This window comes from Xyrauchen texanus, chromosome 37 (assembly GCF_025860055.1).
Source record: "Xyrauchen texanus isolate HMW12.3.18 chromosome 37, RBS_HiC_50CHRs, whole genome shotgun sequence".
Lineage (NCBI taxonomy): Eukaryota > Metazoa > Chordata > Actinopteri > Cypriniformes > Catostomidae > Xyrauchen > Xyrauchen texanus.
The window spans coordinates 32,050,624-32,067,129 of NC_068312.1; the positions used below are offsets into that span (position 1 = coordinate 32,050,624).

At 37.8% G+C, this 16,506-nt stretch overlaps 1 protein-coding gene across 1 annotated transcript; it reads left to right on the top strand.

Annotated features, from left to right (window-relative positions):
- Window positions 1-5,684: 5,684 nt before the first annotated feature.
- On the top strand, window positions 5,685-12,499 carry LOC127631233 (solute carrier family 2, facilitated glucose transporter member 6-like). Its single transcript, XM_052109297.1, has 10 exons — window positions 5,685-5,746; window positions 5,862-6,015; window positions 6,195-6,401; window positions 9,117-9,216; window positions 9,488-9,699; window positions 10,081-10,227; window positions 10,308-10,416; window positions 10,688-10,864; window positions 11,778-11,923; window positions 12,338-12,499. Exons 1-10 carry the CDS (start codon window positions 5,685-5,687, stop codon window positions 12,497-12,499), a joined length of 1,476 nt encoding a protein of 491 aa, XP_051965257.1.
- Window positions 12,500-16,506: the final 4,007 nt, after the last annotated feature.

Sequence of the window (16,506 nt, forward strand, 5' to 3'; positions counted from 1 at the left end):
GCGCGTGCGCGAGGGACGTTCAACTTGCGATTTCTTTTTCACACATGTCCCGCCTCCTGCGTCAGGATAGGCTAGTATGAGCTGCTTGCGAGCGGTCAGTTTAGGTAATCATGGCAACCATAGTAAGTGGAGGACCGTCACAGGGCAAATGTAGCACAATCTCCTTATTTATGTATTGTAATTCGCAATTATAATTTTTGTTTTTACATTTGTGAGCCTAAACAGAAAATTATTAGACTCACTACAGTAACTATAGTTTAACCATGGTATTTAGTTAAACCACAGTTACTTACCACACAATTTACCATGGTTACTACCAAGGCAGGATTTACCACCGGACCGATTAGGCCTGTGACCGGAGGCCTCCGACATGTAGGGGGCCTCCATGACCCCACTAACTGGCCTCATCCTTTTTTTTTTTTTTTCTTAAAATAAAATTAATTATGAGTGTGTGTGTGTTAACAATAATTTATTTGCACACAAAAAAAGTATCATGATCAGTTTTTTGGCTGTGTCAGCTGTGTCTGATGATGACAATGAGTCAGGTTAACTCGGAAACTGTTGATAGCGGCAAGACAGGCGGTTGAAGATAAAAGAGAATAAAAGAGAATTGAGGACATCGAAAAAACAGTGGAGCCACAAAAATGGAAAGCTAAAAGGGAGAAGGATAGCAGAGAGGATTTAATTAGGAGAAATATTCCAACCATCTCACTTTTTCGGCTCGACGCAAATAAAGAGCCTGGCGGCGCCTGCGGTGATGCTAGCAAAGAGAAGTTTAGCACAACATTGTTGTCCAAGATTGTGTGCCCAGGGGCCTTTGCTTTCTAAATCTGTGCCTGGTTACTACTACTATATTACATTTACATTTATGCATTTGGCAGATGCTTTTATTCAAAGCGACTTACAGGGCACTTATTACAGGGACAATCCCCCCGGAGCAACCTGGAGTTAAACGCCTTGCTCAAGGACACAATGGTGGTGGTTGTGGGGATCAAACCAGTGCACTACGCCGCCACCACCACCACTTTTACTTTAGTAAAATGTATTAGCAACAATTACCCACAAACTCATTAAAAGAAATGTCAACTTTAGATATGTTGTTATTTTAGGGTGACTTTCCTTCAGAAGCTGTCTTTGTTTTTCTATCATTACCCCAACAAAACACTGATCTCTCTTATTTGAACGAGCCTTGTGATGTCGCAAGCGCTATTGTGCTTGTGTCTTTCAGCATGCGTGTTATAAAAACTTTTTTTTTTAATATAAAATCATGATCAATCACATGAAATGAAGATTCAAGTCATATCAGTAATTTTATCAAATCTGCTCCATGGAAACAAGGGTCCCCCCATGGGGCCTGCCATGTTTGAATCACATGACCAGCCGAATACTACTCGATTAATCTTGTGCAGTAGTGATTAGTGTGTACACTAGGCCAGAACCCTTCTAAGTGTAATGTGGCACTCCCATAGACATTCTATGGCAGTACACTGGCAAGGAGACAAGAGGCCGCTCTTTTTGAATGGATGTCTATGGAGCAGATGCCTCAGTGTGCTGAATAAACAGCTTTTGTGAGGAAACAGCTCGCCACTTAATGAACTGACTGCCTTTCAACTAATCTTCAACATGTTTTACACTAAAAAATGCTTTTGGAATGAACTACAGTATGTGTCGAGTTTACTACGATAAATTGATGTTTTATAAGAGAAGTCACTGATGTCTGTATCTAAAGGTTAACTGGCTCTTTTACCTGTGAGGCCAGACTTCCTTTTCCAAATCTTTTGGGAATTTCAATTTCATTTTAATACCAGGCTGTCTCTGCTAAAATGTTTCTGGATTAACAACAGTATTTAGAGCACAACACTTGTGTTCCAGATATAAAAATCCCATAATTATTTTTCCATAGATTCATACATTTTTTACTGATAACTTACAAACCTTTAAAGACAGACCTACTGTGAGCTCAAAGGTTCATCGATGCTTCTGTTGAAGACCTCAGTCCACATTATTTCAGCTGAATTGCTTAAAAATTGCATTTAATAGCTGAGTACCTGGTGAATAACTACTCTACCCATGGTCCAGCAGAGAAAGATCCACCAATCAGGAGAACTGCAGACAAGCCTGGAAGCGACCGCCCACTACCATGACTTGTTTGACGCAAACAAGTTGGTCTCCCTTCACACTCAAATTACTTCTATGTGTATATATCGGAATATTTCACATTAAATGTATACTATATTATTTCTATACTTACAATCAACAACCTAAAATCAATAGTTTTATACATTTCCTTCGTTTTATATTCAATTATGTCAATTATCGCAATGCTTATTTGGATTATAGTTTGTGCCCTCATGTACAGTCTTGTACCTTTTGTCTCTTGTCCAATTTTCAAATACCTTTTTTCTTCAAAAGCACAAATAAATTATATATATATATATATATATGTATATATATATATATATATATATATATATGTGTGTGTGTGTGTGTGTGTGTGTGTGTGTGTGTGTGTGTGTCTTTTATATAAGACGTTTTTGTTTTTTAATACATTTTTTTTCATAATGATACAATATTTGTTTTATTTGTCTCTTATAAAAGTCTATCCCATAATTTCTATGAATGTAACATTTGCCTACTAAAGGACAGGGCAAATGTAGCACAATCTCCTTATTTATGTATTGTAATTCGCAATTATAATTTTTGTTTTTACATTTGTGAGCCTAAACAGAAAATTATTAGACTCACTACAGTAACTATAGTTTAACCATGGTATTTAGTTAAACCACAGTTACTTACCACACAATTTACCATGGTTACTACCAAGGCAGGATTTACCACCGGACCGATTAGGCCTGTGACATGTAGGGGGCCTCCATGACCCCACTAACTGGCCTCATCCTTTTTTTTTTTTTTTCTTAAAATAAAATTAATTATGAGTGTGTGTGTGTTAACAATAATTTATTTGCACACAAAAAAAGTATCATGATCAGTTTTTTGGCTGTGTCAGCTGTGTCTGATGATGACAATGAGTCAGGTTAACTCGGAAACTGTTGATAGCGGCAAGACAGGCGGTTGAAGATAAAAGAGAATAAAAGAGAATTGAGGACATCGAAAAAACAGTGGAGCCACAAAAATGGAAAGCTAAAAGGGAGAAGGATAGCAGAGAGGATTTAATTAGGAGAAATATTCCAACCATCTCACTTTTTCGGCTCGACGCAAATAAAGAGCCTGGCGGCGCCTGCGGTGATGCTAGCAAAGAGAAGTTTAGCACAACATTGTTGTCCAAGATTGTGTGCCCAGGGGCCTTTGCTTTCTAAATCTGTGCCTGGTTACTACTACTATATTACACTTACATTTATGCATTTGGCAGATGCTTTTATTCAAAGCGACTTACAGGGCACTTATTACAGGGACAATCCCCCCGGAGCAACCTGGAGTTAAACGCCTTGCTCAAGGACACAATGGTGGTGGTTGTGGGGATCAAACCAGTGCACTACGCCGCCAACACCACCACTTTTACTTTAGTAAAATGTATTAGCAACAATTACCCACAAACTCATTAAAAGAAATGTCAACTTTAGATATGTTGTTATTTTAGGGTGACTTTCCTTCAGAAGCTGTCTTTGTTTTTCTATCATTACCCCAACAAAACACTGATCTCTCTTATTTGAACGAGCCTTGTGATGTCGCAAGCGCTATTGTGCTTGTGTCTTTCAGCATGCGTGTTATAAAAACTTTTTTTTAATATAAAATCATGATCAATCACATGAAATGAAGATTCAAGTCATATCAGTAATTTTATCAAATCTGCTCCATGGAAACAAGGGTCCCCCATGGGGCCTGCCATGTTTGAATCACATGACCAGCCGAATACTACTCGATTAATCTTGTGCAGTAGTGATTAGTGTGTACACTAGGCCAGAACCCTTCTAAGTGTAATGTGGCACTCCCATAGACATTCTATGGCAGTACACTGGCAAGGAGACAAGAGGCCGCTCTTTTTGAATGGATGTCTATGGAGCAGATGCCTCAGTGTGCTGAATAAACAGCTTTTGTGAGGAAACAGCTCGCCACTTAATGAACTGACTGCCTTTCAACTAATCTTCAACATGTTTTACACTAAAAAATGCTTTTGGAATGAACTACAGTATGTGTCGAGTTTACTACGATAAATTGATGTTTTATAAGAGAAGTCACTGATGTCTGTATCTAAAGGTTAACTGGCTCTTTTACCTGTGAGGCCAGACTTCCTTTTCCAAATCTTTTGGGAATTTCAATTTCATTTTAATACCAGGCTGTCTCTGCTAAAATGTTTCTGGATTAACAACAGTATTTAGAGCACAACACTTGTGTTCCAGATATAAAAATCCCATAATTATTTTTCCATAGATTCATACATTTTTTACTGATAACTTACAAACCTTTAAAGACAGACCTACTGTGAGCTCCAAGGTTCATCGATGCTTCTGTTGAAGACCTCAGTCCACATTATTTCAGCTGAATTGCTTAAAAATTGCATTTAATAGCTGAGTACCTGGTGAATAACTACTCTACCCATGGTCCAGCAGAGAAAGATCCACCAATCAGGAGAACTGCAGACAAGCCTGGAAGCGACCGCCCACTACCATGACTTGTTTGACGTAAACAAGTTGGTCTCCCTTCACACTCAAATTACTTCTATGTGTATATATCGGAATATTTCACATTAAATGTATACTATATTATTTCTATACTTACAATCAACAACCTAAAATCAATAGTTTTATACATTTCCTTCGTTTTATATTCAATTATGTCAATTATCGTAATGCTTATTTGGATTATAGTTTGTGCCCTCATGTACAGTCTTGTACCTTTTGTCTCTTGTCCAATTTTCAAATACCTTTTTTCTTCAAAAGCACAAATAAATTATATATATATATATATATATATATATATATATATATATATATATATATATAGTGTGTGTGTGTGTGTGTGTGTGTGTGTGTGTGTGTGTGTGTGTGTGTCTTTTATATAAGACGTTTTTGTTTTTTAATACATTTTTTTTCATAATGATACAATATTTGTTTTATTTGTCTCTTATAAAAGTCTATCCCATAATTTCTATGAATGTAACATTTGCCTACTAAAGGATAATTATGATAAATCATGGACTCTGCAACATCTAAGGACATGACATAACACTCTACTTGCTTTAATTTAATTAATAAGTAAATAAATAAATAAAACATACAGTGTATGTACTGTAACATTCATTTTAATTTACTGGTTTTAAAGAGATAATCAGATAAACATGAATGAAACAAACTAGGCAAGTTGTTAAAAGTTATGAAAATGATGTTAAGTTAGAAATGATTAACAAAAGAATTTGACACCGTCCAATTATGAAACGTTAAAAAAACAGTGATGTCCAGTTAAATGAAATCGAATTATGTCAAGTGTGCATCTTGAAAAGTGAAACACTTTCTGGATAGCCTATGGTTGCAGATGGGAAATTGTATTGCTCAACATGGCACCTCGGTTGTGTTTGCTTTCTTAATTGTTTGCTACCTCAGGAAATCCCAGTATTGCAATTTTCAAATAACTGGTTCATACTGGGGTTTTACTTTCTCTTTGACATATCTGCTTATACTCATTCAACTGTTAAAGTTCTTCATTTTGCAGGGTGATCTGAAGAAGAGATGGCAGACGGTCCGCATGAAACCACCGCATTAATTCATAATAACACACCAGCCAAAATCAGGTGAATTAATTATACTTTTTTTTATTTAATTGATCCGGGCAGGATTTTTAAAAAATGTTTCATTTATATGATTGATTGTTTTTAAACACAACTTTTGTCTTTCTTTTTTCCCCAGAAATGGAAGGCTCTTCCTTGCAGTGTTTTCTGCAGTTCTGGGCAATTTTAATTTTGGGTTTGCCTTGGTATTTCCTTCCCCTGTGATCCCACAGCTTAAAAAGGGCGACGACCCTCGGCTGCAAATGGACATCCATCAGATATCATGGTTTGGGGTAAGCTTATTAATCAAGGCTACTTCAAAGCTTTTTGTCTCACTTCACAGAAAGTGAAAAAAATGTGTACATGAGATTTAGAGATAAATACGTTTGTGTGTCCTGTGATGTTTTTCAGGTATAAAGTGCATTATCACATCATTTGAACTGTAACAAGTTTCTCTGTTGTGTTTCTCTAGTCAATTTTCACCCTAGGAGCAGCTCTGGGGGGTCTTGGTGCCATGCTGTTGAATGACAGAGTTGGGAGAAAACTAAGCATCATGCTGTCAGGGGTGCCATCTGTTGCAGGTCTCCTTGTGATGGGGGCCGCACAAAACTTTTGGATGTTATTATGGGGCAGATTTCTGACTGGCTTAGCTGGTGGAATGACTGCTGCTTCAATTCCTGTAAGTCTTATCTGGTTTATTTATTGAACTGGTTTTCGATTAAGGGGTCATATCATGAAGGATAACATTTTTCTTGATCTTTTGAGATGAATGAAAAAATTTGGAGCAAGTGGTTAGAACAACCTTGTTCCCCTTCTGTCGCTCTCTCCACGTTGTGTCAGAGAAGCGACACTAGGGGTCTCTCTTGAGCGCCGATATCCACCTCTGATCTATGAAAAAAGGCCAATGTGAAGTTGGCTGCCGGTATTTGCATGTCCCGCCCCCGGACATACTGGTATTTAAGCCACCGGGCCACCGGACGTGCCGCTTCTGCCCTGCATGCCATGGCTCTCCTGCAGGTCCATCAAGCCAAGGCACTAAGAAACATGCACGAGGGTGGTCCTGATCCCGACAAGCTGCAGGAACTGCGCTCAGCGACCGACCTCATGATGAGAGCGACGAAGGTCACAGCGCAGGCGCTCGGGCATGCGATGGCCACGCTTGTGGTCCAGGAGCGTCAACAATGGCTGAACATGGTCGAGATGCGTGAAGCAGACAAGACTCGCTTCCTCAACACTCCTGTCTCCCAGTTTGGCCTCTTCGGCGACTTTGCCCAGCAGTTCTCCATGGTGAAGAAACAGACGGAGGCCATCTCTCACATCATGCCTCACTTCTCTCAAGCCAGGTACCGTGGTCCCTCTAAAACGATTCATTGGCTTATCACACCCAGGCCGTGCCCCCCCCCCCCCTTGCGGGTCCGAGCTCACTCCACTAGGGGTGTTGCGTCCTCATGGGCACTGGCCAGGGGCACCTCCCTAGCAGACATCTGCAGAGCAGCAGGGTGGGCAACACCTAACACTTTCTCGAGGTTTTACAATCTCCGTGTTGAGTCAGTATCGTCCCGTGTTTTCTCAGGTCCGAGCCAATAGAACTCGGTAACACGCTGACGTTCTGGCCGGGTGAATCGCTTGCGCCTAGCGCCCTTTCCCTCAGCCGAGGTAAAATAGTGCGCCTCCGTTCCCAGGAGACCCCATCTTCGGGTCGCTGGTTGACTCCTCCCTAGCCCTTTTGGGTCCGCAGTTCAGCGGAGGAACTCGCCGACCCAAGCCACAACAGGTACCCAAAACTACCCTGTACTGGAATAGGTGCTCCACAGGTAAGGCATCCTGCTCGGACTCCCCCTGTGTGTAATTCCGCGGTACTGTCCCCTCACGAGCGGACCCCCGTGTCTCCCTTAGGCAGTTACAGCTGCCTCGGTCACCATGCTGTATGCTTCCCCCCTCTACGAGGCTGGATCTACCACCGCACCAACTTTTCCACATAGGTCCTAACAGGCCATGTGATGTATTTGCCACTCTTTGCCTCCCCTGCCGGGTAGGTGTGGCCTCCGCAGGGTCTTCTACCCCTGAAAGAAGGGCTAAGACCCCCTTCCCTCAATGCGTGTAAGGGCCCCGGCCGTAGTTGCTCTATGCGAGAAACATAGAGAGAAAAGAGGCCCAGCCAGGCTGGCCCGTTCCCAGGTTGGCGTCCATCACCTTGTTCCCCCCTCCAGGGTAACGAAAAGGATTCTGATGGCTTGAATGGGGCATTGGGGAAGGGTACATGCAGTCTGATACAGTTGGTCGTCCTGCACGTAAGAATACCTGCTCGCTCCTGTATCAGCAGTTCACGTACACGGCTCAGCGCATGGCACTTTTATAAGTGGACCCCTAGTGTTGCTTCTCTGACACAACGTGGAGAGAGCGACAGAAGGGGAACGTCTAGGTTACGTACGTAACCTCCGTTCCCCGATGGAGGGAACGAGACATTTTGTCTTCCCCGCCACGTCGCTGAGCCGAGCCACTGTTGAGGCCGGACCATTTCCGGCTCCTCAGAAAAATCCTAAATGAACTCCCGTATTTGCGCCACTTAAATACCCGTATGTCCGGGGGCGGGACATGCAAATACCGGCAGCCAACTTCTCATTGGCCTTTTTTCATAGATCATAGGTGGATATCGGCGCTCAAGAGAGACCCCTAGTGTCGCTTCTCTGACACAACATCTCGTTCCCTCCATCGGGGAATGGAGGTTACATACATAACCTAGATGTTTATTTTCAGTCTGACCTTAACAATTTGTGTAGGAAAGAAATCATTATTTAAAATCATGATCGCCAAGGTGACTGTTGATATCCAAATTTATTGTGAAATTTTTTTTAAATATTTTGAAGACATGGGTTAGACCAAATTGCTTTTATGCAGCTTTCATGTGCTTTTTCAAAGTTCTGGTCACCATTCACTTGCATTGTATGGAACTACAGAGCTGAGATATTATTAAAAAAATCTTCATTTGTGTTCAGCAGAAGATAAAAAGTAATAGAAATCTAGCTTTTTTTTTTACTTGTCACAATGTAGTGCAGGCTTTGCAAATAGGCTGTTATTGAAGAATGGGTTCAAAAGTATATTTGACATGACAGGTAACCCACAAGTCAGTGTGAGTGCTGGAGAAGAGCACTCACTCTTGCTCATGTCACATGTAAAGGGGACGTTTGTTAAAGGCGCAGCAGTAACAAACCGAGCATTTAAATGTAAGGCTCAGAGAAAACATTTAAATGGTCAAGAAAAACTAAAATATGACTGGTTTGGTATATTTTAAAAACTTGCTAACAAAATAAGTTGATATCAGCGAAACAATAATTAACAAAATGATTATGACATGATGACTTTAACATTAGCTCTTGTTGACATTTACACACAGGTATATGTTTCAGAGATTTCACACCCATCTGTGAGGGGTGCGCTGGGTTCATGTCCTCAGATTACGGCTGTCTTTGGAAGTCTAGCCCTCTACGCTCTTGGTGAGACAGATTCTTGTATTTCCAGGGACTGTTATGGACTGTAAAAAATGGGGGCATGCAATTGTTACATTAAAGATCTATTTCTACCTGATCTAACCCTAAAAACGACCTGTTGGTGAAGCCTAATGTAGTTAGGTTGATAAAGACATGTTAATCCAATTTAGTTTCTCTCCAAAACATCCATGAATTAATAAGCATTCTTAACATACAATGCACAATAATTGTCCTGTATAATCTGAATAAATTATGTTATTTTGCTTTCTTTCTGCAGGCTTGGTTCTGCCGTGGAGGTGGCTGGCTGTGGCTGGGGAAATTCCTGTTGTGATCATGATGATTTTGCTATGCTTCATGCCGACATCCCCACGTTATCTCATCATGAAAGGAAACAAAACAAAAGCAGTTAAATCGCTTGAATGGCTCAGGGGGACCAATTCTGATTACTTGATTGAGTTCAACAAGATTGAGCGAAGTATTAATTCTCAGGTAAATGGCATATTACAGTGGATTGCATCATGTTGTCCAGATGGTATTGCCATTTAAATTGAATTTAAAGCTCATGCAAATAGAATGCAGCACTCACTGAATAACATACTGACAATGTTAAAGATAGACTTTTTCTTAAAAGCACATTCGCAAAAAACTGACCGTTTAATTCTAAGTGTCAGAAAGAGGGTGGAAAAAGGTAATGAACACTAAAACATTAATATTTTGGTACAAAAAACAGACCCCTTTAAAGCCATAAACCAAAACTAGTCTGCTCGACTAAAGCAACATGTGTCCTGGGTTAGAATTTGCTAATTGTTTACTGCTATATGAAATGAATTATTTCAGGCTTTTAAATGATTTGCATGTTCTATCCAACAGCGCATGCAATGGAGTGATCTTAGAACACCTTTATACTATAAACCAATCCTAATCTCAGTCTTCATGAGATTCCTGCAGCAGATGACTGGTATAACCCCAATTCTGGTATATCTGGAACCCATCTTCCACATGACAGCTATATCACTGGTATGTTACATATAGTATATTTATTTATCACCTTGAAATAACAGAAAGCATGTTTAACCATGTTTTTTCTTGGCATCCAGGAACCAAAATATGATGCTGTATTAGTGGGAGTTGTAAGATTGATTTCTGTTGCTATTGCAGCCAGTTTGATGGACAAAGCAGGTCGAAAAGCTCTCCTCTTCACATCAGGTTAGTGTAGAACTACAAGTGTTATACTTTTTAATATTGACTTAAATATGAAAACGACTTACTAAGTTTATGAATTAACCGTTCTGGAGTTTGAATATACAATCATTAGCTTATTAAGCCACAGCATTATTTTTTTTATTATACAGCATCCACCCTTCTCACTTATTTGGACGTTTTTAACATTTGAAATAGTCTCAGTTCTTACCAAGAAACACCAGTAATTCATTGGAAGCAAATCACTGAAAAAATAATCACTATTGTTTTCTTTCAGGGTTTTTGATGTATCTGGCCATGCTCACAATGACCATGTACACCCACAAAACACCATGCAACCAAGGCAATCTAACCTTAACAGAGGGCATGAGTGGCGCCTGTGGAGCCTCAATGGGCCCTGCCTTCGATCCAGTTACTCTAATCCCTCTCATCAGCACTATGGTCATTATATTTGGTGAGTTTGCTTGATTTCATGTAGTTTCATTATGTGCAGTATACAACAAAAAGGAATAGTTTACCCAAAAATGAAAAGCCTCTCATGATTTACTCACCCTTATGCCATCCCAGATGTGTATGACTTTCTTTCATCTGCTAAACACAAATGAAGATTTTAAGAAGAATTTCTCAGCTCTTTTGGTCCATACAATGCAAGTGAATGGCTGCCAAAATCCTGAAGCTCCAAAAAACATACAAGTCAGCATTATAGTAATCCATTAGACTCCAGTAGTTAAATCAATGTCTTCAGAAGCGATATGATAGGTGTGCGTGAGAAACAGATAACTTTCACGTTCCTCTTCTAGTGTTTTTGATGATTCACATTCTTCATGCATACCGCCCCCTGCTGGGCAGAGAGGACTATTTATAATATTAATGACATCAATATTGATCTGTTTCTCACCCACACCTATCATATCACTTCTGATGTGATATGATAGGTGTGGGTGTAATATGGATTAAAACACTGGAGTCATATGGATTACTTTTATGATGTCTTTATGTGCTTATTTTTGGAGCATCACATTTTTGGCACCCATTCACTTGCATTGTATGGACCTACAGAGCTGAGATATTCTTCTAAAAATCATAATTTGTGTTTTGCAGAAGACAGAAAGTCAAACACATCTGGAAAGGCATGAGTGTGAGTAAATTATGAGAGAATTTAAATTTTTGGGTGAACTATCCCTTTAAGGCACTAAAGGACTATACTGCACTTTTAGAATTAGAACTTAATATTTTTAGAATTGGAAATTATTATCATTTTAGAATTAGAATTTACTTTTAGAATAAGAATTTATTACCTTCAGAATTACAATTACTAGAATTTTGGAATTTGTACTATTTCCTATTAATTAGATTCTCCAATACAGGTTATGCTTTGGGTTGGGGTCCAATCACATGGCTGCTAATGTCTGAGATTTTGCCTTTGGGTGCACGTGGAGTTGCATCTGGTTTGTGCGTTGGTGTTAGCTGGGTCACAGCCTTTGTTCTGACACAGCTCTTCATGCATGTGGTGGTGAGCTAAATCTCTTCTTCTTCTTTTTTAAAATTCTTTTTTTTAAAGACATATAGGACGCAAATTAGTAATGCTTCTTCTTTTATCTTTATCTGATATATCCAATTGACCTGATGTATTTATACAGTATATTGCCTCATACAATTTCAGTACGAACAACAACATGCTTGTTCAAGATCATCAAAAGATTTTTAAGTTTCTCCTAATCATTTAATCACGTTCTACATGATTATGTTGATTTTCTTGAATCTTGCAATTTCTAATATTTTCAAATGCACTATTCTGTGGATTTTAAAGAAAAATAATTTGAACCAAATATAACTGTTGTTGTAAAAGGCTGTTCTTGTATTATCAAAGAACTTTGATTTTGGTTTACACTTTCAACTTGATCAACCTACACATCTTTTCCTACAGGATGCATATGGACTCTTTGTACCTTTCCTGTTCTTCTGTGTCGTCTCGGTAGTGAACATAATTTTTACTGCAAAATGTGTGCCAGAAACCAAAGGCCGAACTCTGGAGGAGATTGAGAACTATTTCAGGACTGGACGGAGCTTCACCATTCATGATCCTTAAAATGGTCATATTCCTGTATATTCATCCACTCAAGCAATAGAGCTTTTATGGACTCCACAGGTTTTGAGTAAACATGATAATCCATGCGATCCCAGCATAATGGGAACAAAATTGTGAATGTTCCAAAGAGCATCTTGTGTGCTTCAAGGGAAGCAAGAAAATCTCAACTTTGTAAAAATTAGTTAACATGGTCAATGGCACAAATTTGCTCATTTTATAAGTAACTTTGAAATGGTCCAGAATCTTAAATATGTCTACATACATTTTTAACAATTTAAAATAAAGAAATGTTATGATGTAAAATTAATTACATCATAACATTTCTTTATTTTAAATTGTTAAAAATGTCCCCCCGATATAATGATGGACTACATTTTAAGAATACATTGTTAAAATACAGTAATAATAAAATTATTCTTAGCAGCAATACATGACATGCTCGCCTGAAGCATGCCAGTGGCCCTCTGCTTTTGCCTCTGGTGATGTTATATATATATATATATATACACACACACACACATTATTTTATTTATTAATATATATAATACGATCTCGAAGGTAAATACATACACCCAGAAAGAGACCAAGGGACAAAGAGTGCTAAATATAGATGAACAAGAGAGATAGTAAATAATTTCTTTATTATGTTCCTCTGTCTGACTTGTTAATGTACTGTAGGCTTGTGTAAATAGAATGTAGATATCACACAAGAAGTCATTTTTTTACAGTATGTGCAATAATCTGTTAATGCATCATAGGGCATCCACTTATTTGAACATTAGAGGGGGTTGTCTACAGTAGGATCGTGAGTGCACACAGTCTTTATGTAAATCAGAAATGGATCAATTAAGTTATATACATAAATATACAGTCTTTACCACTTGCTTGTGTCATAAGATCATGTGATTGGACAAAACACTTCTCTTTAACCGTTCTTCTAGTTGGAATTGTTCCCATCAGTGCAAACCAAACTGAACCTTTATTGCACAACATGTGCTATAGTCCAGGAACAAAAGTGCAATAGAGAAGTTCCCATGATTCATATCAACCACATGGGTAGAGACCAATGAAGTTCAGCTAGACTTTCATTCCATTCCAATGCAAGACAATTACAAAACACAACCTGTGAAAAGAGCAGTTTATCGAAGAATAGGAATACTGACGTTTTCAGTATATTCAGTAATACAAGTTAAGACCAATCGACAGCATTTGTGGCATAATATGGATTACCACAAAAATCTATTTTGTCTTGCCCCTCCTTTTCTTTAAAAAAGGCAAAAATTGAGGTTACAGTGAGGCATTTGGGGGCCAGTTTTAGAACATTAAAATGCTCACTTTTTCAAAAGTATAACCACAAGACAAACAATATGCATGTAAACATGATTTTAGTATGATAAAATCAATTACTAATGTTTTCTGTGTTCAACTTCGTTACCATGACGATGTAATGTCAATGTAACTGAACTCCACATACCCTAAAACCCTAAAATAACTGTAAAATTTCAATTTAATCAACTTTACAGCTCAAATAATATGCACGTTTTAACAGAAGTATTAAAGTAATTTTATAAAATTATAAGCTTCACATTTCTTCACTTAAATCCTCCAAAAAATGGCCCCCACTCACTTCCATTGTAAGTGTCTCACTATAACCTCTATTCTTCTTTTTTTTAAATAAAACGAGGGACGAGTCAAAATACATTTTTGTGGGCATCAGCATTATGCCACACAAATGCTGTTGATTGAGCTTAACTATTAAACCCAGACTATTCCTGTAAGCACCCACTGGATTGGAAATTGTCTTGTGTATATTCTAAAAAGCATAAATAAATAAAAAGCAAAAGGAATGATTGTCTGCTAAGGATCCATTTCACTCTAAGTTAAAAATTCATCATTACCAATTTGGATTTCTGCTTAGTTTTAAAGATGCAGGCCAAGTCTTAATTCCAGGTTGATCCAGGGGGATTGTCTCTGTCATAAGTTCATGGTAGCGTTTTATGGCAATATCACATGAAAGCCATGCAAATACATTCTCCCTGGTTGTGTGGCGATAAAGCACTGTACTCAAAGTTATAAACAATGTATGTACAGTATTTATGTTGTTTATCTATTTATTTACTGTTTTTGTTTGTCTTTCAATCATTCCAATGAATTCTCAAATCTTTTAGCACAACCAATTTGATCAGCTCTGTCAATCAACAAGTATATTATAAGGGATGATTTTCAGCAGGTAAATGATATATATATATATACAATTTTTTTTTGTTTTTTTACAGTTAATTAAATCTAGAAAAAGTTTTTTTTTTTTTTCATTCTTAACTGCATCAGTTACTTGGAAATAACCAGAACCAAAATTAGAATTAATTTTTATTTGATCTTAATGTCCCAGCATGTGACCTAATTCGCACAGGCTATTTATGTCTTTGCATGTTAAAAAAAAAGCCTTTAAAAGGAAAATAATTCATGTGATGTTAAGAATGCTCAGCTTTAAGCAGCTTTATTGGACTGCCTTGAATGAAGTGTTGCCAAAAAAAAAGTGTTAATACACAAGTATTAGGCTGACGTATACGGAATGTAATATATAAGGGTGTTAAACATTATGTATAGCATAAGCCAGGTTTATGGAAGACCAAAACCTGCCATATTTAGATTTATAGATTTTTCAAAGTTTGTGTACATTAAAAATAAAAATCTCTCTCTTTTTTAAAAATTAAAAACACGACCAGTCAAAAGTTTGGACACACTCTACTTTTGATCAAATGGCTTATGTTTAATGCTTTTGTAGACATAAACTGCTCCGCTATACATTTCTAATAGTATACAACACAAAAATTTTATTTTACATTTATATGGACCGGATGGTGGAGGAAAAGAAACTAAAGTATTCAGCATGCAGTACATGGAAACTCATTTAATACTGTTTATAAAGCATCCCAGGTGGGATAATACACAATTCCAATGTAGTTATTTTATTGTGTTGATGGTTTTATTATTACTATTGTCCACGTTTTAGAATAATAAGGGTGCACTCAGTATTTTTTTCCTAAGGGTTTAACTTCTAAAGACATGAAATGTAATTTTGCAATATATGTAGGAAATCAAGACCACTCACATTAACATGAAGACTCCAGTCATATCAGTAACCTTCTAAAAGCTGTTTTATTCTACATGGAGAGGGTCTGCACATTGGGGGCTGCCATGTTTGAATCACATGACCAGCCGAATACTACTTGCTTAATCTCGGTAACCGTCCTGTTGTTTGACACTTTGGGTGCTTCTCAAACGGAAGGCTGCAGCATAGTTAGGTTGTGTACTTCCTAGACCAGTCGTTCTGAGGCTGTATACTAGACGACGACTCAGCATTCAGCGCTAGAATGAGACAGTCTAGTAAGTGCACATGCTTAGAACCATGTGATATTTGACTTTGTTTAGAAAACCCATATTCTTCAGAAAATGAGAATTATGTCCTTAATCTCTAAATTATGTGTTATAGCCTATATTATATAACACAGCCTATATATTATATAATCCATCCTTTCACTAAGCAATTCAAGAAATCATGGCTGAATGTGAGCACTCCATTTCTACAATGACATCTGAAACTGAAAACGATCGATTTTAAGTATCATGTATCCAAGCCGCTAGGTGTCAGTGTAAATCTAAGATGACACAAAGACGAAAGTTACTGATTGCAAAAAAATAAATAAAAATAATAATAATAAAAAGTGTGGATAAAGGGGTTAAATATACATCATCATTTTAAAATTTAAGCTTTTCAATTTCATAACGCATTCCATCAATTTGTCAAAGGTTTGTTGTAGTCAAATTTTGATAATAGTGTCTGCTTTATTTTAACAGCATAGTCTCCTGAAAATAACTATTCATCTTTCAAGACTGCATTCCACCGTGTAGGCTATATGTTTTGATTTTTTTATATTATTTTTCCGGATCATTACATAACAGTCACTAGAAAGTGTCTGTAGCTGCTAGAGGGACATTTGAGTTGC